General features: G+C 37.4%; 1 protein-coding gene across 2 annotated transcripts in view; it reads left to right on the top strand.

Moving 5' to 3' along the window:
* The window catches only part of AKAP7 (A-kinase anchoring protein 7), a gene marked incomplete at both ends in the record, with an annotated part of 100,641 nt that extends 77,535 nt beyond the window's left edge, over positions 1-23,106 (top strand). The window contains 2 exons of one of the 2 annotated variants that reach the window (XM_084259563.1): positions 1,678-1,726; positions 22,901-23,106. In XM_084259563.1, the coding sequence (XP_084115689.1) occupies positions 1,678-1,726; positions 22,901-23,106 (255 nt within the window). Of the gene's footprint in view, positions 1-1,677; positions 1,727-22,900 lie in introns of those variants that run through there. The other variant, XM_084259562.1, reaches the window with a different exon arrangement.
* Positions 23,107-25,249: the final 2,143 nt, after the last annotated feature.

Here is a 25,249-nt window from a genome sequence, read left to right as displayed (position 1 = left end):
GATCACAGAAAGTTATACCCTGGCTACTGTATTTGAGTGAGGGGCCCTTTGACATGGAGGCCACCTGTATAAGCAGCAACTCAAGATGGTGGCTAGTTTAGCAGGGAATCGGAGGAGGCTGTGATTTCTAGTAGGTTCTGAGAGAACTAACATGGGTATAGATTCAGTGCTCAGATAGTCTCATCTCTTGTTCCTTACAAACTCACTTTTTAGCAACAAATTGAAACTTTATGATAAATAAACTGCCGATTTGCAGATGTAAGTTTAAAACATTGACAAAGAGATCAAAATTTCTTAACTGTTAATACTTGACAGATTTGAGATTCAGATCACCGACTTTATACTTTTAAAGGTGTAATCACTACACCAATGTAGGTGATTGGGGAATACCAGGAGTTACTCATTTTCCTCAATAAAGATGGTTGACTGCAAATAGTTATTTAACATAAAAAGTAATGTTAAGATAAAAAAATTTTATTCTTACAGACTCTATATTCTTTTTCTGTTCAGATGAGTATCAAAGTGGACATATTGCATTCAGAACTAGGAGAAGTTATATTATCATCCAGTGTTCTCCCTGCTCAACTCCTGGTGAACAGATGTGTTTGCCTAGCTGGGAGGTGGAGTAATATGGAAGGTATTACTGGCATTAAGAGCAGTTTTTCATTCCTACAGTGTGGTAAATTCCTATACAAGATAAATACATGACATAAATTCTTATACAAGAAAACAGATTTTAAACAACTACATGACATCAATTATCTAATGTCATGAATTTAAAAATATATCTTGTCTTGGGATTAGTTGTTTTGCTGTCTGTAGATTGGCTTCACCACCATGTGGGTTCATTCAGAGAGATGCCTTTATCCTGATCTTTTCCTCAGTGATGCTTCCAGTTTTGGGACATTTTCTGGATTACTGACATAGCTGATAATACAATTTCAAAATGCATAGTATTAATTAATGTTTTCATAGGTGAGCAAGGCAGTGGTTCAGAAAGTAGATTTGACTTTGAAAGCTGTGCTGTAGGGGGCAGCTAGCAATGCATGGTCTCTTCCCCCCACTTTCCCTGTCCTTTGTACTGTTCCTTTAGTTTATTAGGTATGTCTTGTACTTCACACAAGTTGGGTTCTCAGTGTAACAATGTCAGCTTCCCTAGTCATAAAACAAACAAAAGAAATAAAAATCTCCTGGGAGTAAAAGAAAACTCTTCCTCTTTAAATAGCTGACAGAAAATAGTGAACCTCTTCCCCCGCCCCCTTTGAATTTCCCTTTGTAATTACTGTATTTGTCTCAGGAGAAAGGACTCGTGGTGGGCTGTTCCAGGTTCCCTTTCTGAAAGACACACAGACATCCACACGGTGCTCGGTGCTTCCCTAAAGCTGGGAGCTCATGGTGTTGTGGGAATTGGGGGAGCATGGAGCGACTTTAGCTGAATGTCAGTCCCAGTCAGTTGCTTTAAGCTGGAGGACTGGGAGGTGGAGCCTTTTTTGCTCACCGCAGCCAGTTCCCTTCTCCTTTTTCTTTCCGGCTGTGCATTGGCTGTCCATGCCCCGGGCGTGCTGCTCCTCGGAGTGGAATAGACAGGGTGTGCTCGCAGACCGTGGTAGCAACTGCAGTTTCTATTTGGGGTGCCCAGGGAGAAGAGCAGCAGGAAGGAAAGACAGCACCAGTGCCATGGGCCAGCTCTGCTGCTTTCCTTTCTCAAGAGATGAGGAAAAAATCAGTAAGTGTGATTTGTACTATCAGAATCTTAAGCGCTTGACTATTTTATGTGGTTGTTCCAGTGCTATTTTTTTTTCCTCATGGGAAAGGTAGCAAAATAATGAGCTGTGATTTTAAATGTGCATTTCTGAAATGATTGATAGGTATGTAGTGAATAATTAACTGTCAAAGTACAGAACTCAATACACAGGCTACATTAAAAATGCAAAATACTGAAAACTCATTTTTTTTCCTTCTGTTGGTAATCTGCTTCTTTCAATCACGTTATGTAGAGTCAGAGTTTAGTTTTGAGTTTCTTTAGATCACTGCATACTATTTGATATATTTTACCAAATTTTTTTTCTTATCTGAAATTGGGATATTTTCAGAGCAATGCTCAATAATAACTTATAGAGAAGGGAAGGTGGCTCTAAAATGACGTATGCTATATATACATTGACAGCTATTTTTATTTATCCTCTGCTTTGTTCTGCATGGAGAGGATTCAGGTGTGACTGTAAGACCACCCCAAACAGGTGATGGTGCTTTGCTTCCTCATTGCATATTTTTAAGGGAATGGCAGGCAGATCCCACATCTGCTGATGGCCCAGAAACCAGAACTTAAAGTGATGACATTTGCATTTAATTTTTTTCTCACTGGCTTATCTGTGTTCATTTACATTTTAACTTTGATAAATACAGCACTGGCATTTCAGTGTGCAAAATAGAATTTGTCTTCCACTGATTGCCCCAATACTGAATTTTTACATTTTCATTACATTTTTTGCAGTCATACTAAATTTACAGTTACATTTCTGTCATGTCAGTGCTTTATTTGAATACATTTAAATAGAGCTACAGAATCTCAAGCTATTTGGTTCAGATAATCAAACACCCACATCTGGATTGTTCCTTGCTGTTTGTTCCTCAGGAAACTAGCCAGAGACAGGTTTTAAAAAAATAAAAATAAGAAAATATATATCCTATATCTATTCACTTGGGAAACAAGTCAGTTTTTACAATGAATTTTCTAATAATGCTTTGAAATGAACATTGTGAGACTATACAAAAGCCAATAAACTGTGCTCTAAATATTACTCATGAAAATGATTCTGTATAGTACGTGATGAGTCTGATATTAAAACCTCAGATGATTTTACAAAAAATTGTTTACTTTCTAATTAGCATTGGCGGCCCAAACTTTTCAGCTGCTTGTCAGAATAATTTATTTGTAGTGCTTAAGAGTTTTGGCTGATTGTTTCATTTCTTGAGGAACATCCCTATCTGAAAATCCTTGCTATGGACAGATGCAGGGCTAGTGAGTTACATCTTCCCCTTCTCCACTTCTTATTCCACTGCTCCAGGTTTTCCTAAGAGCACCTGCTTTCCTTCTATTGTGTTTCTCTTCTTCCCTTGTTTTTGAACAGTCTTCTTGGCTCTAACTGAAGAAGTCAAGTTTCAACTCAATGAGGAATTTGCCCTTTTCTGTCTTATCTGAAATCACTGGAGTGCAGTCTTGTGTTTTAGGTACAGTGCTTCCTAATGTTGAGTGACAGCAAGTGAAATATACTGCTTTGGGGATTTACTTTCTCAAGTTCTAAAATTATAAAAAAAGAAAATGAAGACAGGACACTGTGTCTGAAGCCAAGTTTTAATCCAGAAGTCCAAATTCTGGTTATCAGTATATATGTACCCCCTTTCCTCTCATTCACTCCACTGTCCCCCTAATTATGCCCATCATTCTTTCATCTGTCCTTGATTTTTTTGTTGCTTCATTGCTTCTCCTAATCCACTCCACACTCCATTCACATTGCTTTCTGATGCTGGGTCTCAGCTACAGGATGGTCTAAAAAAAGGCTGCTGTGCCAGGCACTGCTGTGCTGCTGGTAATACATAACAAATAGTACTTATAAAAGGGACTTCATTTACTAGCATGCTTCAAGAAACATATAAAATACACTAACAGTAGACATCCAGTCTCTAGGTTGTGTTGGTAATATGTAAAAGATTCCATAGCAGATATTTGGGAGGGCTCAGCATTTTTCTGATCTTGCTCCTGAACTGTATAGTAACTTCCTGGGTCTTCCTCATCTTGTGTCCCTACTTAGCAGTCTTGTTAGACTGTCCTGAGCCTCATGCTCCAGAGAGGATTTACTCGAGCAGAGCAAGATGTAAATGTTCTATTCCTTTCTAATTCTGCTGTAAAGGGTAGTGACTTTAGAATGTAGCTTCTCAAGGCAATTCAAATTATGGAGACTTAAAACAAGTATTTGGTGACAGTTTAAATTTGTGGATGTCATTCTCAAAACACAGGTGAGTTGGAAATCCACTCCTCTACAGTCCTGCAGAGATACACAAAGGATATACCCAGCTGGCCAAGTGGTAAGAGTCCCGTGGCCCCTCCCCTCCCACTGCCACTTTCTCTTGCTTTTGCCCTTCGGTGCTGGTGGTAGATAGAAAGGATTCTCACTTAATTTATAGTTCTGCTATTTTAATCTGCTAGGGACAACAGAATGGTTTTCTTCATCAACTAGTTATGTAAGGGTCCAAATTTGTGTAGATAGTTAACTGTATGCATAGCCAGAAATTTTGATAATGGAGTAATCAGATACAGCAGACTTACGATCACTAATTTGTCCATTAATGCCTCACAAAGCAGCTAGACCCTTTTTGTTTCGGTATCAGGAATTCAACTTTTACTCCAACTGTATACCTTTTGGCCACAATCAGAATATACTGACAATAAATGCATGTTTCTTAGAAGGTTAAGTAAGCTCTCACTGTTGATACACAAGCTTAACATTAAACATTACTGTAGATATTGTAAAATGTATATGTTGGCGATGTTCTCCCAGGTAGTTTTTGCTGAATCCATAGATAGTACTTTTTTGGCAATAGGTGATTCTTTTGGGTTATCTAGTTTCCCACAGTGACCTTCCTGAAGGGAGTGCTGATAGTCAGAAGTGTTATTCACAGGCGAACTGACCACTGCACTGTATCTATTGCATTAAGTAAACCTCAAAAGAAGACTTAATATTGAAATAGACACTTTATAACTAGCTAGAAAACATTTTACTTGTTCTTATTGCAAAATTCCCCCTTTGGAAATAATTATATTAATGTAGAATGAAATATGTGAATGTCTAAAGATGACTCATACAGTGTCGAGAGGCAGTTGGTCTCTGTCACTGGAGGTGGTCAAGCAGGGCGTGGGAATCCACTGTAGGGTGTAAGGGAGGGTGGAATGGATGAGGAATGGAGGCAGTGACAACTCGGTTACTTTCTGTCCTGGTATTCTGTGGTGCTGAAAATAAAATAATGTATATTTTAACAAGACACCTTTTAATTTTTAAATTCTTTATTAACAATAAACACAATTTATTTTTATTTATATTTCATTTTATTTTTATCTATAATCTTTTCGTGTGGGATGAGTTGTCAAGACCATTAATCATATTCATTTCATAAATATGAGTCAAATCTCAAGATAGTTTGTATCTGATGATTTGGAATTTGATGACATTACATTAATAATAAATTGAGGTTAGCAGCGTTAATTTCATATATGGTGAATACTTACATTTTTGAACATTCATTACCATAATGGTTATGGTTCAGTTATTCTCAGGAAAACCTGTATGTAGATTTTCCAATTCGCCACAAGATTTCCTAGAAATCCTATAGCCTTATACTTTGTTCTTCTCATTTACATTTTGTGTTTTTTGTTGTGGTTATCCTTTGTAATGTGCGCTCTTATCCCACAGACCTCCAGCACCCCACATGCAGAAACCATATGTAGGCCTCTTTTCAAACACCAGACCCTAACATAGTGTCTTACCTGGAGAAACATGTCCTAAATGTGTGTTAATGAGAGCAGTAACACACATTTCCTTTTATGTTATGTTACAAGAGTAAGAGAACTTCAGTATAAACCAAGTCATAGAAGTTGGTTAATGCTGGTAACTCAGTGATGTAACCTAAACATTATTCCCTGGATAAGAAACCTTTGAGCAGGTCCTCATGTAGGTGCTACAGCACAGGCCCCAGGAGATGTGTGATAGGGAACTGCCCATCAGTGAGACAGAGCCATTTTCCTTCTTGCCTGTGCAGGTGTGTTTCTACATGGGGGGGCCCCATATGACTCTGGTTCTGTTGCTGCCTTTTGAAAGCACACGGCCCATCCCATGGCACGCAGTGTAGGTAGTGCAGAACTGGGAGCAGGAGACTGGAGCAGCAAACCCAGCTGTGCTACTAACATTCTGTCTGCCATTGCACAAGCTGCTACCAGCATCAGGCCTCAGTTTCTCATTTAGAAAGTGGGGTTTGAACTACCGCAATCTTGAAAGTTTGCTCATTTCCCCCCATTTGTCCCTTAGAGCTATACGTCTGGGAAATAAATATGCATATTCTGTTCTTCCTCCCTTTTTTGCTTCCTCTTCCTCCTCTTCTCCCCTTCATTTATTGAATGCTTGCCATGTGACAGACACTGTGTCAGGATCAGTTTGAGAACTGCTTATGAAATGAAAGTGTTAGAAAATAAATGTTTCTAGATGTCCATTTAAGAGGGGAAGTAGCAGAAAGCCAGTAGTTTGGGGGAATTCTTGGCTACAGTCCTCCACGGATGCAATAGGGCCAGGAGCTGTACTGGGTACAGCTCATTACTGCTGCCCCCTTCCTGAAGCAATGAAGTCCAGTGAAACCAGTGGTGCTTTGTGTAACCTGAGACTACATTTTGCATCAAATGTCTATGGGTGATAGTGTGGTAGCAGCAATATAACGTGCTATATAAAAGATTTAACCATAGTCACTGAAGGTTCGATTTTTGTCTTATTAAATAATATATACCCAAGAGATTTATGTTTCTAAAATTAAGTTTAGGAACAGTAGAGCAAGTGCTGATAGTTACTATTCCTATCTTACCTGCATGATACCCTTTGTTAATTCTTAGACTGTATAGTACCTGTATTTCCTTTCTTGCTGTCTCAGGCATTTTTAGAGTTTGCCTGGCTTCTATGATCAAATGCTGGATAATTTTCATGGGGACACCAAGATGTAGAGATTTCCCTTGTGCAGCCACTGGCTGCTGCAAGCTCCACTCAGGTGACCCCTCAAACTGTACAATGTGGTCTGTCCCATGTCTTCTTTCCTGAGGGACATGTAAAAACAGAGTTGGAGAATCTGCTGTACATAAAGATTTTAGTTCATGGAAGGAAGCTTCATAAATGTACTAGGGCATTAACATTTTGACCAGACAAAATTATCCCAAGTGCTCTTGTGAGACACATTTGTAGTAAAATATAACAAATTAAGCAGTGGTAATGACCTAGCCCAAAATTATCTTTAATGGAAGAATTTCAGGCATTAGCCTAGTAGAATTCTTCCTGGATGTCTGATAAATCACTTCCTATGGATAATTACCTACATTTTAATTAATTAATTTGGCCTTTGCTTACATGTGGGTGCTTTCCAATACTCAGAGTAAAAAGCTTAAAAGAGCCTCAAAATTCTTATTGCTGTGTGGTAGAAAGCAAGGGGTTTTTGGAGATGGGTGGACTCAGTTTGCATTTTTAATTCTGATGTTTACTATGTAACTTCTCTAAGGCTCTGTTCCCTCATCTTAAATATCTGCTTATTGTGAAAATTAAATTAGCTAATGTCTATAAAATACCTGGCAGTGTGGTTGGCATATAATAGATCCAGTAAATACAGTTTCTCTATAGCAACTGAGAGTGTGTTGATTGTATAAATGTAGTCACCTTGGAAGTCAGTTTGGCAGAGCTATGGTTTTATTTATTTCATGACCAGGAGGGAAAAAAAGGAACTTAAAATTTTGGACCATGGTGAGTAGTTTTACATTTATGTGGGTAGCACCCTTTCCTTTGGGGTGTCCCTTCCTTCCTTCTTGAGGTTCTATTCATCGTGATTCATGCTTCCCAGACATGTGCATGTTCCAGTCAGTTGGCTAGAATCTTACGTAAGGTTTAATAGAGGGTCTGTCTTTCTTTTTGGTTGTAAGTAGAAAGGATATAAGCGTAAGATTGCTAGTGGACAGGAAGTAAAGGGGAGAACAAAACCTGGACAGAAGAAGATAGAAACTAGAGGAGAGTCCCCGTGATTTTTGTTTGAGTCTGAGTTTAGCCATGACTGAGCCCTTCTCCATGAAGCAATAAATCCTCCCCTTCCTAAAGTTGCTTGGGTTAAATTTTTGCCATCTGCAACCAGAAGTCTTCTAAAGGATGCTCAGGTATATAACAGTAAACCTATGCTAAAATAAATATTTCCAAACCCAATGAAGTGAAAACTTTATGGTTTCTTCTAAACCTTCACATTCCACTTCAGGGGTAATGAAATTTCCCTTTAAGTGAGAGCTGCTGTGAAGAATAACTCAGCTCTTTTCAATTAATATTTTTTTAAAAGATTTATTTATTTATGCATACAAGGGCTGGGGTACAGGCCAGATATGCAGGACGGTGAGCGGATTCACCAGAGACAGAGTGGGGAACAGAGCAGCCAGACTGACTGAAATACACTGCTGAGGGGAGCAGCGGACGAGTCAGGAGAGGTCTGCTGCACTATGTGGGGCTTGTCCCTGGCCAGGGATCAAACTTGTGCTGCAGTGGCTGCGGATAGCTTCAGAGGCTGCGTCTTAACCCCTTGTGCCACCAGGGAGACCCTCAAGTAATATTTTTGAGCACATTGCATTTGGAAGCTCTGAGTCAGGTGTTAATGGGAGATGCACTAGTGATGCACAGTCCCCCTTGTGGGAGGATTTCTTTTCAGTTTACATGACTTTTTAAGAAGAAATCTATTGGATTCCAGTGTTTTATCTAGGGAATAGCATACATAAAAGATCTTGATGCTCTTAGCTTAACAAGGGAAGTCACACCCCTTACATTCCAGGGACTTTGCAAAGCTAAGTCAGCGAGGGAGATTGGGTTAATTAACACCTAAGGTGGAAGTTACCTCGAGCTCCTGTCACAGGGAGTGGATACTGCTTGATGTGGAGAAACAGTTTCCACAACACACATTTTAGCAAATAAAGTTTCCTATAATAAAACATTTATAGTGTCAAAGGTACATGTTAATAGACTTTGCAACTATAAAACCAACCTCTTCATTATGTAGTAAAGTTCTTTGACTGTAGCAAATAGTCATAGACAAAAACTGAATTATATAATAAAAATAGAAAGAATAAATATAGTTTTAACTTAAAGTCTATGCTAACTAGGATGTAAATGATATTAATTTTATTAAATGAGAAATCAGAGATACTTGAGGCTTATAATTTTCTGTTTCTACATACTGGCCTCCAGAACTTATAAATTTAGTCAAGAACATTTATAAACAAATCTGAGACATATATACAAAAAACCATAGCACTAGGAAGAAAGTGATGTAAAAACAGATGCTTGGAGTAGATGGTGTGAGGATTTCACATTCCCTAGAGAGATAGGATACACTGTTGGTAGTGCTGACAGGAGAGGTAAGAATGAATCTGATGGAAAATGATGTCCAATTGTAGTTATGCATCTCAGCAGCCCTTTCTCCCACCTGTCTTTTGGCTTTGTGGTTTGATGGTGTTGGCATTTGCCATGTAAATTACATCAACTTTAAGTTTGATGTCTCACATCTTACTGTTAGAGCAAAAATAAAATTCACACTTTCTAAGGATTTTGAATATTCAGCTAGAGTTAGCTGTGAAGCTCAGCATTTCCAAAGTTTTGATCAATGTGTATGATAGCTAATAAACTGGCAAGCAGATGACCTGTTAATCTAAGACTTTCTATCTAGATCTGTCAGAACTTCTTTAGAATTTTACCAGGTGAAGTGTGTCCTGAAGAGGGAGGATAGAATAGTGTGGAACCCAGAAGCTTCATCATAATAAGAAGGCCCAAGTACTCAGGCTGTGTAGCTAGCATGAGAGAGGGCATAAGAATTAGTTGTCTTAAAATATTTGATGGCTTGTTTGTTTATTTGATTTTGCTCCCCACCCTCTGCCCCTGCTTTGGTGGATTCTTTAATGAGTTATTCTGTGTGAATCCTGGGGGATAGAAATTGGACTGTGGGTATTCATTTTCTTTTGATGATTTTAGAAGTCAATGGTAAGAAAACATTAAATAGGTGTGCTGAGTCCCAGCTCCATTGTCACTAAGCTAAAGAAGAAGGTAGGGTTCAGTGCTGAGAGACAATAGCTTAATAACTTGAATACAGTCACAGTTGTTGGCTACATTCAAACAATATTTTTTCTTTCATACTTTCAAAATAAGCATTTAATTTGTTATTTTATGGACTTTATTCCTTTGGGACAAAGATAACAACAGTAAATAATTTTAGGTAAAATTCTACACATTTTTATAAATATTATAGAAATGTGAATATTTTAAAAGACATACAGTTAAAAATAGGTATGCAACTATTATAAACTGTTTATGTTTCTATGGAAAACCCTCACCTAGATAAATGTAATAAACAAACAGCAAATTATTTTTAAATAATTCATATAGTTTGTGAAATTTCCTTAAAAAATAACCTGCTAATGTCTGTCAAGTATGTGTCGTGCAGTCTCATAGTATGCTTTTTTGGTGAATCTCTCTTTAAACCAATTGACTTGTTCCAAGTTAATGATGTTTAATGTCAGTCTATGATATGAGAACAATGCTGGTGAATTGGGTGGAAATTAAACTTGCAACCAGGTGGGAGGATGAGCTGTTCTCATGACCTCTGGGGCGAAAGGGAGCCAAAGACTTGCATGCTAGGAGGCCAAGGCCATTGGTGGAATCTGAGGAATTCTAAATGATCTAGGAACCACTAAGATCATGAAGAGGAAAGAGTCAAGGCAGTCAGAGGATGGATGCCAGGAAGTCACACATATTAAGGCAAATTTATTCTTTTTTTCTTAAAAGGAAGAACTTATTGACTCATGCAGACTAGACAGGGGTGGAGTTGACCTTGAGACTAACTTGCAGGCATTGTTAGCCTCCATCTCTCCATTTCCCCTTTCAGTCTGTGTTCTCCATTTACTGCTGGCTCATTGGCTTCTAGCAGTTTCTGTGTCCTCACCTTCTCAGACCGCACAGCTTCTGTGTTCACTTTATTCAGTGATGGTGATGTGACTTTCACCAGTTCTGGGGAGCATATTTTATTGCTCCACCTTCATGTGGAATGAGTTTCTGTCTCCCGAGGTACATATATAAAATCTGAGGGGTAGTATAGGTTGTAAACTACACAGCCCTGGAAGACACTGTACATATCAGACTTTGTAATTCATGTTTTATAACATAAAGCACATTTATGTACTAACAAAAGCAGTAGATTATGAAAATTTTCCAGAGATAGAAATGAAGTGTCTTGAGGAAAGGGCACTTAAAAAAATTTACACAGGACATCCTGTGGATTAGTGGTAACTCTACATAAAACAAAAGTAATCTCTTAGATTGTAAGACCAGCTAGTGATTATCAGAAGGGCATGGGGCATGTGGTGAGTAAATCTGGTCAAAGGGGTCAATTGTATGGTGAAGGACAGAATCAAAGTTTTAGGGGTGAACTTAATGTAATACATACAGATGTTGCTTTATAATGATGCACACCTGAAAGTTATGTAATGGTCTAATGTAATGTTTCTTAAATTTAAAAGTATTGAAATATTTAGAAAATAAAATAAAAATCAACAAGAAGGATCAACAAGAAGGGTTTGTTTTAGGATTATACAACTGAGTTAAAGAGAGTTATATTTTGAATATATTTTTTTAAAGATATATTTATTTATACAAGAACCGGGGTACAGGCCAGATGTGCGGGAGGGTGAGAGGATTCACTAGAGGCAGAGTGGGGAGCAGAACAGGCAGACTGACGAAAGACACTGCTGAAGGGAGCAGCGGGTAAGACAGGAGAGGTCTTCCCCGCCAGGGTTTCTCCCTGGCCAGCTGGGATCGAACCCACATTGCAGAGGCTGAGGACAGCTTCACAGTGTGGAGGTCAACCACCTGCGCCACCAGGGAGGCCCTGTTTTGAATATTTAAAAAAAATTTCTATCATCCTGTGATATTTAAAGTTTTTTATGCTCTTGATCACATAAGGTTTAGGCAACTGAGTTAAAGAGTTATGTTTTGAATAATTTTTAAAAATGCTTTATTTCATCTTGTGATATTTAAAGTTTTTTATGCTGCTGATCACACAATAGTTACATTTTTATTTTAGTTCCTCTCACTAAGCTTAATGAATGGTTGTTTGCATTCAGTCTAGAATGAAGCAGAAACACTGTTTGGAGGTATATATCTGATGTTTTCTTACAAAAATAACAGGAATGTTGAGACTCAAGCTTATATTTTTAAACAGTTTGAAAATCTAATTTCCTTTACCATTACACTGCAAAGATTGAAATAAACAGTTCCTCGAAGGTAAACCTTAATAGTTTGTATATATCTCAGATTCTAGAAGTGTAATTTGATTATGGTAGGTGCTTGAGAAGTAATGTGTAGGCACTAGTATGTCCTCTGGGAATTTTCATAGTCTCTCCCCTGCTCATATTTTCAGCCTCTCCATTTTCAAACTGCCCTCCCACCTATCTCATCAGTTACTTTACTCCAGACCAAGTTCTGCAGTTGCCAGGGCTGGTCATACGGTCCCTGTTATGCCGTTTCTTTTCTGAGCCACCTGAGAAATACTTATTTACTTTACAAGACCCAGCTCAAGCATCAACTCCATGAAACTTTCTTTAAAAAAAAAAAAAAAGATTTATTTATTTATGCATACAAGAACTGGGGTACAGGCCTGAGGGGTGTGTGTTGGGGGGTGGTGGTGAGAGAATTCACCAGAGACAGAGTGGGTAACAGAACAGGCAGACTGACTGAAATACACTGCTGAGAGGAGCAGTGGGCGAGTCAGGAGAGGTCTACTGTGCCATATGGGTAGCTCCCTGGCTGGGGATCGAAATGGTGCTGCAGTAGCTGAGGATAGCTTCGTAGACTGCGTCGTGAACCCTTGCGCCACCAGGGAGGCCCTCTTTTGATATTTTCTCTACAGAGAACTGACCACTGTTTACTTTGTGCGTTCATTCTGTATTATACATCTTACTTTCAGGACATTTAAGATCTCTTATTTATTTTTCAATTTTGTTGATTTGCCATTCATTTGTATATAACTATACAATTCCAGGAGCACAGCTTCACACCTCCATATATACCCATGCTTCACTCGCCCCCACCAGAGCACCAGTGCTGGTAGCCTGTCACTCTGTCTCCTTTTCCTTCCCCTTTTTCCCCACCGGTAAACAGTCTATTTTTTCAGTCTAAGGATTATTTCTGTTATGTTTTGCCAAGTTTTTTTAGATTACTTTTATTCCACAAGTAAACCATCTGGTAACTGTCTTTCACTTTCTGATTTATTTCACTTATCATAATCACCTCAAGATTCATCCATTTTGTCCTCAGAGGCACTATTTTATATTTTTTAATAGCTGGGTGGTATTCCATTAAGTATATGTTCCACAATTTCTTTATTTGGTCATCTGTTGGCGGGCTTTAGGTTGATTCTATGATTTGTCTATTGTGAATAATGCTGCTATGAACATAAATTAACATATATAAATCTTAGTGTTTTCATATCCCTTGAGTAAATACCTAGAATTGCTTTGACCATTTGGGGGTTCTGTTGTTCCATATAAATTTTATAATTGTTTGTTCTATTTCCTCAAAAAATGTCACTGGAATTTTGATAGGTATTGCACTGAATCTATAAATTGCTTTAGGTAATAAGACCATTTTAACAATGTTTATTCTTCCAGTCCTTGAACATGAGATATCTTTCCACTTCTTTGTGTCTTATCTTATTGTATAGCCTTCACTTTATTTACTTTATTTATTGTATAGCCTTCACTTCCTTTAAGTTTTTTCCCAAGTATTTCATCCTTTTTGGTATAATTGTAAATTGGACTATTTTCTTAATTTCTCTTTCTTCTAGTTCACTGTTTGCATATAGGAACACAACCTATTTTGTGTATTAATTTTGCATTCTGACACTTTACTGATTCATTTATTACTGCCAGTGTTTTTTTTTTGGTATTTTGGATTTTCTGTATATGTTATGTCACCTATAAATAGTGATCATTTCTTTTCCAATTTGGATTTATATTTTGTATTTTTTTCTTGCAAAATTAGTCTGGCTAGGACTTCTATATTATGTTGAGCAGTAGTGAAAGTGGGCATACTTATTTTGCTCTTGATTTCAATGGGAAATGTTTTCAGTTCTTCACCAATAGTATGATGTTGGCTGTTGGTTTGTCATATGGCTTTTATTATGTTGAGAAAATTCTATTTATTCTGATTTTTGAAAGATTTTTTCATAGATAGCTATTGTCAAATAAATTTTCAGCATCTCTTGAAATTATATGTGTTTTTTTTTCTTTTTGTCAATGTGGTTGAATAACATTGATTAATTTGAATATGTTGAACCAACTTTGCATCTCTGGAGTGAATTTCACTTGGTCATAATGGATGATTCTCTTAATACATTGCTGGATTCTATTTGTCAAGATTTTGTTGAAGATTTTTGCATACATGCTCATTAGAGATATCAGTCTATAGTTTTCTTTTGTGTACTGTCCTTGCTTGGTTTTAGGATCAAGATACAGTTTGGGAGCTTTCCCCTCTCTTCAGTTTTTTTTTTTAAGAGTTTGAGAAGGATGGGTATAGGTATAAGTTGCTCTTGCAGGTTTGGTAGAATTCACTCTGTAGTCATCTGGTCCTGGGATTTTAGCCTTAGTTACAAGTGAGAGACCTACAGCTTCCCATCACCTCTGCTATGTGATCCTAGACAAGTTATGTTTCCTCCTTGACTCGTTGATCTTACTGGTAATATGGGAAGAATACTACTTATTTCCCCTTATAATGTTGTTACCTCAATGGATGGAAGTACTCTGATCTTGCTGTTAGTGAACTGGGACCAGAGGGATAATTTGTGTAACCTTCTGATCTGGGTGTGTCCTTATTGCTTATAAAGAGGTAAAGTAATATCTGTAGGTATGATTTATTTTACCAGATTAGATTGATGGCAACATTTGTGCTGATCTACCTTGCTGAACATTGCCTTCAGAACAGAAAAGCAATATTTATTTCTGCTTGAATCAACTTCTAGCCTAGAAAGAAAGGCATATATTATCATGAACAGGTATATTGGTCAAACAAGTGAAAATTAATTCCATCTAGTCATGCTTTCAAATGTTATGCAAAAGTCTCTTAAAATAGATGATGCTAAATTGTATGAATATAATGTTAAAATTCAATGCAAAGTTCCTTTTCCAGCCTCCTTATTTTTCTGCCAGACAAGAACATGATTATTTCAAAATTTATGCTTTTGACATGTTTGAAACTATTTTCATTTCTTCTTTGTCACAAGAATAATTTTCCAGTAGTAGTAGTCATAACTCTGTTGATTCTCCTTCGGATCAGGTATTGTGTTTGGAATGTTGTTTTTATCACTGCTCACAATTGCACCTTTCAATCAGTTTTGCAAAAATATGGTGGAGTGGTCCTGAAAAGAGCAGTATCTCAGGGACACTGAGAAGTCTTTACATTCCAATCTAAATGCATATAGGAATCAAAGATCAGGGGAGAAATAGCCATGGTTTCTATATATAAAAGAAAGCAATTTTTTATACAGAACAGCAGATAGGAACCTGTAAACAATATGAAGAAAAAATGAGTAAAGCATCACAATTAGCACACTGCCCCTCCTGAAGAGCCAGAATCCAACAGCAGAGTGGCAGTTATCATTTGTCAGAGTATAGAGAGCCAGTTTAGTTTGTACTCTGAGCGGGTTAGAGCAAATGACACTGAAGGGGAGAATTAAAACAATTTGGGTTTGGGGCCTCTCCGGTGGCACAGTGGTTGAGCGCTGGGTTGCGAAGCTGCCTGCCGGCGACCTCTGCGGCGCCGGTTCCCCCGGCCACCTGAGGAGGGTCCCACATGGCGCGCAGACCTCTCCTGCCGCCCGCTGCTCCCCTCAGCAGTGTGCTTCGGTCCTTCTGCCTGCTCTGCTCCCCGCTCTGGCTCTGGTGAATTCTCTCACCCTCCCGCGCTTCTGACTGTAGCCAGTGCTTGTATAAACAAAACAAACAAACAAATAAATAAATAAATAAAACATGCCTCTATTAAAAAAAAAAAAAACAATTTGGGTTTTATTCATGCTCAGAAGCCACCCAAGTCAATCTCACAGGAACTTTTCTTTTTCACATTTTGATATTGGGCACAACATAAATATGTGATTCAGCAGGAAAGCAACTGTTTCTGAAGCCCACACAGTTTTGAGTGATCTCAGGTACTACAGTGAGTTATATATTTAGAGCAGAGAGAGGAGCCGAGAAAGTCTTGCTCAGTACCAAGCAGTACTAGTTGCAAAGGGTCATAGGATACTAGTACACTTAGGAAGTCCACGTTTTCACCCCAGTAATCCCCTAAATGGTCCCTTATCATGGGACTTTGGGACCAGTCCCAGGTAACCACTTGTCTACTGGCCGTACTGATATTTTTGCCTTTTCCAGAATGCACGTAAATGAAATAAGTGTACAACCTTTTGACTCTGATTTCTTTCACTTAGCATAATACACTTCCTGTGTGTTGTCACGTGGATCAGTCTTTCTTCCTTTGTATCTCTCTTCCTTTGTATATTCCATTGAGTGGATGTACCACAGCTCCTTGACTTACTTACCAGTGGAAGGTATTTAGGTTGTTTTCCGTTTGGGCAATTATGAATAAAGCAGACATCTATGTATAGGTTTTCTGTGAGCATATTCTTTCCTTTCTCATTTTCCATTCTAGCCAGAAGTGAGATTGCTGGGTTGCATGTTAAGAATATGTCCAACTTTCATGAGAAAAACTTTTATATTTCCAAAGTGTTTTTACAAACTTGCTGTACCATTTTTGCATACCTGCCAGCAACTGAAGTTCCAATTGTTTCATATTCACACCAACACTTGGCATAGTCAATATTTAAGTTTTGTGAGTAGTGGTTTCTCAGTGTGACTTTAATTTACATTGCCCTGATGGCTAATGATATTAAGCATATTTTTATGTTTATTGGTTACCTGTATGTCTTTTGTGAAGTAACTTTTCAATTTCCTTGGCCATTTTTTACTTGGTTGTTTGTCTTAAGTGGTAAATGTTTTGTATTCTGGATGCACATTCTTTTATACATATGTTTTGCAATATTTTCTCCCACACTTTGGTCAGCCTTTCCCTCTACCCCCCATTAATAATGTTTTACATCTTAATGAAATTCAGGTTTTTTTTTTTTTATAGATTGTGCTTTTGCTATCCTATTTAAGAAATTTTTGCCTAATCCAAGGTCACTAAGAAGTTCTTATTTTCTTCTAGACACTGTCTTTTTGTTCTTATATATTAGGTCAATGATCTATTTTTTTTTAAAGATTTATTTATTTATTATTTATACAAGCACTGGGTACAGTCAGAAGCGCGGGAGGGTGAAAGAATTCACCAGAGCCAGAGGAGGGAACAGAACAGGCAGACTGATGAATTACACTGCTGAGGGGAACAGCGGGCGAGGCAGGAGAGGTCTGTCACGCCATGTGGGACCCTCGCGGACGGCCGGGGATCGAACCGGTGCTGCAGAGGCTGCGGGCAGCTTCGCAGCCCAGCGCTCAACCGCTGCACCACCAGGGGAGGCCCTTTATGATCTATTTTGAGTTAATTTTTACACATGCTGTGAGATAAGAGTCAAAGTTTTTTTTTTTTTTAACATTTATTTATTTATGCATACAAGAGCTGGGGTATAGGCCAGAGGTGGGGGAGGGGGGCCGTGAGAGGATTCACCAGAGTGGGGAGCAGAACAGTTGAATCTCCTGAAATACACTGCTGAGAGGAGCCGTGGGTGAGACAGGAGAGGTCTGCTGCACCATGTGGGTGACGTTCCTGGCAGAGGATTGAACTTGCGTTGTAGTAGCAGCGGATTGCTTCATAGTGCTGACGCTTAACGCCTTGTGCCACCAGGCAGTCACCAGAGTTCTTTTCTTGCATATGCCTATAGCGTTGTAGTAGGGTTATTTTGGGGTTGGGGGAGGGGCTTCCTCATTATTTACTGTATCATCATATCTTCAGAATTAGTACCACCCTAATCATGCAGAGCCCTACTTTATTTGATCCCAAAAGCAATGTCCTCTTGTCCTATCTTGATCCTTGTCCTACTTAGCCCCTCCTGTTTTTTGACACCATTTTAAGACATATAAGCTTATAGACTTTAATTTTTTAAAAAAGTGTACAATAAAATACTTAGACCACACTGTTTAGGCAAGTAACATGATGAGAAATGGCACAGGAGACTGACATATTCAGGAAACCCAGCTTCTTCTTTCTCTATTGAATTCTTTTAGCACCCTTGTTGAAAATCAGTTGGCCATATGCTATATTTGTGTCTATTTCTTGATTTTCTGTGTTGCTTCATTGATCTGTATGTCTACCTTTATGTTAATATCAACTGTATTTCTATAACTTCATGGCTAGCCTTGAAATTAGGTAATATGTCTTCTAACTTCATTTTTTAAAAAAGCTGTTTCAGTTGAGACCAGTTCCTTTACATTTTAAAATACATCTTTTTTTTTTTTTTTTAAGTTTTTTTTTTTTTTTTAATTTTTCTAGAGGCATGTCTTATTTATTTATCTATTTGTTTGTTTGTTTGTTTGTTTGGTTTATACATGCACTGGGTACAGTCAGAAGCCGGGAGGGTGAGAGAATTCACCAGAGCCAGAGCGGGGAGCAGAGCAGGCAGAAGGACCGAAGTACACTGCTGAGGGGAGCAGCGGGCGGCAGGAGAGGTCTGCGCGCCATGTGGGACCCTCCTCTGGTGGCCGGGGAGCAGCCGGGGATCGAACCGGCGCCGCAGACGCCGCGGGCAGCTTCGCAACCCAGCGCTCAACCACTGCGCCACCTGGGAGGCCCTTAAAATACATCTTAGAATCAAGTTGTCATTTTCCATCAAAAGCCAAGTGGTAGGTTTTTGATTGATATAGTTTTGCATCAATAAAGCAACTGAAGGAGAATTGGCCTCTATAACAGTATTGTCATTGAATCAGAGTATTACTTCTATTTAGGTTTTTTATAATTTCTTTCAGCAAATTATATTAAAATTTCTTTCAGCAAATTTTGTAGTTGTCAGTGTATAAATATTGCATACATTTCATTGAATTGTCCCAATTCAGTTTATGCTGTTAACATATTTTTTTAAGTTCAGTTTTAGGTTGTTTATAGCTACTATATAGAGATGAAGTTGAAAAGGAGGACAAACTTGAGTTTGGTTGACTTGGACAATAGTAAAATCATAAACAAAACTAAGAAAATCAGAAGAGAGTTTTTTGTGAGAAGATTTTTATTTTAAATCTCTTAGTGTGTGAAGTAACAGGATCACTTCACTGTAGAGTGGGAAAAATCACAGAAAACCTGAGAAGTATCTGGAATTTTACTATGATTACATTCATGTATTACAACCCTATTATCTTACTGCTGATGTATCAATAATGTGATATCTCATGTTATCCTAAAGATGATTAGGCTTAGGAACAGCCCCCAGTGTAAAGGGTCATTTATAGTGTTTTGAAGGGTGCTTAAAAAGTATTCCTTCATCATCAGTTTGATTTTATCCTTAAAATTTGAAGAACTATTACACAAAAAGTTTTAGGTAACACATCTGGAAGTGTCATGTATACAGTAGTATAAGATTGAAAAAATCCTTTAAATACTAGGCAATATACTTACTCAATTTTACAATAAAAATAGTTTTAACTTGCCCCCAAAGCAGTATTAGACACACATTTCTTTACACACATTCTTTTAATAATATCCTGACATATTTATATTTCATAGATCTTTAACCCATTTTACTTGGTTTAGGATGTTGCTAAGAATGATGGTTATATGCAGAATTGGTCTTGCACATGCATTGCATAGCAGTGGTAGGGCTCAGAAAGAGGATTAGAGATCACTTCCCACCTTTGGCATATGTTTCATATTTCAGTCTCTGTAACATGGAAGGATAGGTAAGGATGTCCATGTTCCATCTCATACCCTTTGTTTCTGCCTGTCCCAAACTGGAGGATGCAAGTTCAATACTGGACTTTTGTCTTCTGAAGCCCATGACTGATATTCCAAAACAGAGTTAGCTCTAATGTGTGTGCATTCCAACTTCACTCTCCCCTTTATTGAGATACAATTGACATACAACATAGTGTCAGTTTCAGGTATACAATGTGATGATTTGATATGTATACTAGATTCCCAGAATTTATTCATCTTATGGCTCAAAGTTTGTACTCTGACCAACATCTCCATTTCTCCATTTTTCCCACTCTTGAGCCCTTGGCCACCTCCACTTTTTTTTTATGAGGTTAGTGTTTTTAAATTGCACATGTAAGTGAAATCATACAGTATTAGTTCTTTTCTGTATGACTTTCACTTGTCGTTATGCCCAACAAGTTTCATCCATGTTGTCACAGATGGCAAGACTTCATTTTTTTTTAATGGCTCAATAATATTATATATAAATACTATCACATTTTCTGTTGTTTTTTTTTTAAAGCTTATTTTATTTTTATTTAGTTCATTTGTTTATTGGTTTTCTCTCTGTAATATATGAGTGATATCACATGTTGTCTTTCTCTGGCTTATTTCTCTAAAGTTTATTTCCTCTAGGTTCTTTGCTTTTATTACAAATGTCAGGATTTCATTTTTTTTTATATGCATGAGGGCAGTTCTTTAAAGAATGTGAGAATGTGTCACTGTTATGGAAAGGAGGTACTAAATACTACTACATTTTCTTTGTCTACTCAACCTTCAAAGGCTATCAAACCACTTAGGTGCTTTCCATATGTTGAGTATTAAAAATAATGCTGCAATGAACATTGAAATGCAGACTTTGATGACAAGTTAGGTTGTTTATTTGAACTTTTTTTCTTAATGTTGATATTTTTTGCTATAAACTTGTCTTGGCATTGCTTTTTACTGTAACTCATAAGTTTTGGCACATTGTGCTTCCATTTTCATTTATGTGGGTTATTGTTTTTTATTTCCTTTTGATTTTATCTTTGGCCCACTGGTTGTTAGCCCATTTAGTTGCCAAATATTTGTGCATTTTCCAGTTTTCTTCCTGTTACTGATAGCTGATTTCATACTATTGTGGTCAGAAAAGATACTTGGTATAATTTTTGTGTTTTTTTTTTTTTAATTAACTGAGATTTGTCTCATGACCTAACATGATCAAGCCTGGAGAATGTTTCATTTGTGCTTGAGAAGAGTGCATATCCTAGTGCTATTGGATAGAATGTTCCATATATGTGTTAGGTCCATTTAAGCTAAGTTCAAGTCCACTGTCTTTATTGATTTTGTCTGGATGGTGGACATATTGTTGAAAGTAGAATATTGAAGTCCTTTACTGTATTGTTGTCTATCAATCCATTGAGATCTGTTACTCTTTGCTTGTTATACTTAGGTGCTCTAATATCTTTTTACCTTCAACGATCTACCCTCTTGGCTTCACAGCTTGATAGACATGAGATGAATCCCCTTGATTTTTTTCCCCAGTTAAGGAAGACAGGAAAGAGAATGACTGGGAAATATTTAGCATGAGAAGAGAGGGGAACCAGTTCTTTGCAGTAAAATGAAAGATGATATAATTAAGCCTTGATTATCACTAGCAGGGAAGCAAAATGGCCATAAAATATTCACATCTAATAATTCACTATCATAATCCTAACTTTTCCCCAAAGAGTTTCCTGTTTCTTAATTTGCAGTAATAGCACTAAGATTAAAAACAAAGGAACATTAGTCTTACAAGTTTATCTTAAGCCAGTTCCTTGTAGTAGTAACTGCCTTTGTCTTCCTGGAAGTGCTGAGAATTTATTAGCAACAACATATAGTCCAAACATTTTAAAATTAGTGATCCCAAGTAATTAGCTGATGGAGAAATTTTGATTACCTGTCATTTGATTAGTGGAGAAAAAGGATCTAGTTGGTGGATTCACATGTCTGAAGCTCCAGGTGTTGGACTCATGAACTTTAATAGTAGCACTTAGCCTTGGATGAGAGAAGACCAAAGACTCCATGTATAAATGGGAAACTTTCAGCATTTCTAGGTAGAGTATGTTTAGCTTAGGGCTAATGTACTCTTTTCAACCTGAAGTTTTCAGGAATAGGCAGTTTCCTATTTCTACAAATACCAAAAGAAAAGTCAAGTCAGTTTTCTTGAATTTATAGATCGGGTTGAAGGACATACTCTTTTTAAGTGAGTTAGCTGGCCTCTGCATGCCAAGATTCTATGGCAATATACTCTCAGTGACCTTTCTTCTCTATGAATGTAGGTGATAAGAATGGAGGTGAACCTGATGATGCTGAACTGGTAAGGCTCAGTAAGAGGCTGGTGGAGAATGCGGTCCTCAAAGCTGTGCAACAGTATCTGGAAGAAACACAGAACAAAAATAAACCAGGGAATGGGAACTCTGTGAAAACTGAAGAGGCTAATAGAAATGGCACTGACAGTGACAACATGAAATGAGACCCTAATGCAGGCAGGACCTCTCTGCTTTGTGAGAAGTTTCCCTGCTTCCCTCCGCTGACTCAAGGAACTAACCTGCATTGTGCTGTTTAAAATGTGGAGACTGCCTGATACTAATGATTGATGTGTTTGCATTTCTGAAACACAACAGAAGAGAAATGGAACTAGCAGAGGAAATTCATCTGTGAAAGCATAGCCAGGTTTCACTTGCTCTCAGTCATCGCCAAGAGAGAGGGAACTTGCATTATGCCTGTGAGCTCAAAAACCCCAAAAAGGGCCTTGCCATAAATGGAATACTGCCATTTATATTGTGTAGCAGGGCATTTGACTCCTTCATCTGAGGCCAAAACACACACATAGCTAACAAGTGCTAAGTTTAAATAATCACTGTTGAAACTATTATACAAGAGTACATAAGGCTTCATGTTTGTCTGATGTATGTTGTTCTTATGCACTGATCTTTATTTACAGTAAATTTGTTTTATGTAAATGATATATTTTTTGGCAAAATGCAACCTTTTATATAAAACATGGGCAACATTTTAAAGGTCTTTTTTTTAACCTTTTGATAAGTCAGTGTGCCATATTTAATGATTTTCATTCACCTTTGTATGTAAAATGCACTATATAATTTTTTTTTCTGTAGGCAAGAAACCTATTGGAAATCGGGACTTAATTAATGAAGCTTTGCATCGAGAAAGAATGAGTCTGAAGGCCAAAGTGAAACAGATAAAGGAATTTTTATTAAAGCCTGAGATTCAGGCCAAAATTAGGAGGGAGCTTTTTGAAGGAAGATCGATTAACAACAGTAATCAAGGAAGTGATGTTGATTTCAGCACTACTTTGACATAAGTTCTTCTGTTGCTATCATGGCACCATAGTTTATGAAATCTTTTCAGCTTATTAAATAGCTCTTTGGTAAAGACCAATGAAGTATTCATATAGTGTCTACAGCAAACCAACATTTGGTAAGGAATTAACAATTTCTTGCTAAAGAAGATGGATTCTACCCTGGTATTTTTAAAGTTAAACTTGTGTTTTAGAATATTTGTTTTAGTAACCTTGAGTTATTTTAAAGAGAGGACTTCTTAACTAGCTATTGTGTAATGTTCTACAGGTCTTAACAAAATATACATAGACTATGGAAAATTATTGATAGACAAAAAATAGTGTTTTAAGTCACTGGCCTCCAGTTGACATGGTATTTGTTGTTGTTGTATCAAAAAAGCACTATCCAGATGTGTCTATATCTCGTGTTACTTCTAATGGGGATCTGAATGTTTATTGAATACTAGTACTTGAATGAGCATTTATAAATGTAATTAATGCAATCACTGGTTAAGAATGTTTTATAATATCCATATGTATTATTTTTTAATGATCAAAATGTAGCTTGCCTTTTTCATTTCTTATTATATATATATATGTTTGGGATTTTTATTTTCTACTTTTCTGAAGATTAGCCCCAGATCTTTGCATATCCCTTATATGCTGAATTTGTTTGCATTGGTTCATTTTTAAAGAAAACTCTTGAAAAATTCCTCTTCCCATGATAATTATTGGTAACAGTATTTTCTACAGCCATTGTAAAATTGCTGCTACCAAGAGATCATGATGGAGGGGGAAATTATTAGACATCAAATATGTAATCATTTCAAATAGAAAATCCAGTTTACTCATGGATTCTATTTTTTCACTGGGTAAATTATACTACTTTTATTTATAAATGAGTTTATGCATTTTCATGCCTCTTAATAAACATTCTTCCCCCCTTGTTAACTTTCCTCATTTTTTTCTCACTCTTGGAAGTTGTTCGATTATGCTGAAAATGAAGTCATAGCAGGAGTTCAGATAAGTTTTAGTGTTTCCTCACCTTTGTGTTCCTGTCCTTCACGTTAACATAGCAGTTATCAAAGGACTTTCAACCTGAAATGTTTAAATAAGTTCAAATTAGTCAACTCCACAGAATTAACAACAGAACATCAAATGCAAAGAAAAACCTAAATAACAGCTCAAACTGCTGGTAATATGTCACTGAAGTGACATCAGTAGCAAAGATGAAAGGAGCATGCCTATCTGGACGCAGACCTGGGAGCTGCTCACCATGAAACCCTTCTCAGTGGTAGAGGGCTTGCTTTCCTGTGGGCAGACTGCCTCTTAAATAAGCCCTTAAAGTAGGAAGCAAAGTTACTTGGGGCCTTGTCCCATTTTCCTGAAGCCCAAGAAATAGACTCAAGGAGGTTAAATGCCTTATCCAAGACCACACTATCACTAGGGTGCTAGCCCTAAAGTACAACCCAGGATTCCATCTCAAACTACCAGTACTATTTTCACTGTCCCATATCTAAGATCACATTTTAGTAGAAATAGCACTTCTCAACCTATGTCTATAAATATCTTTATCTTCAAGGAGCTGTTCCCAATCCTCCTGAACAATTTCAAAGGCTAAGACAGTAGCCTCTCTGTACTTTAACAATTATAGCATCCATTTGTTAAATACCTGGCTGTGTGCCATGTGGTCTAGGTACCTTATTATATTTCTTTCCTCCAGAAACCCCATTAGCAAGTGACTGGTACTGTTAAAAAAAATTAGGAAACCAGGAAACTGGGGCTCTAAATAGTTAAATGGCTATTTACAAAGCTAATGAAAGGTAAGGCTAAATTTAGACTTGGCTCTGTTCTGTTTGAAAGCCTCACTCTTTGCAACACATCCTTTTCTCCACCAAGTACAATACATTTCACAAGTTAAGGGTGTGTAACAAAGAAAAAGTCACTTTCTTTTGAATAAGCTAGCGCCCTTGCAGCCCTAAGGTTTTATGAAGCTATAATACAGTGGTCATGCTGTGATGGAATTGGAAAAAAATAAACCCAGATATTCAACTTAGGTATTAAGGATTCTAATGCTATCAAGGAAATCATCATTTATGCAGGTTTATGGAGACAACAGAAATATACAATGAAACAAATTTTCTTAATGGTTCCATTTTAAAAACCC

This window comes from Talpa europaea (assembly GCF_964194135.1).
Source record: "Talpa europaea genome assembly, chromosome: 2".
Lineage (NCBI taxonomy): Eukaryota > Metazoa > Chordata > Mammalia > Eulipotyphla > Talpidae > Talpa > Talpa europaea.
The sequence above is the reverse complement of the archived record's forward strand: the minus strand, read 5'-3'. Positions and strand labels throughout refer to the sequence as shown.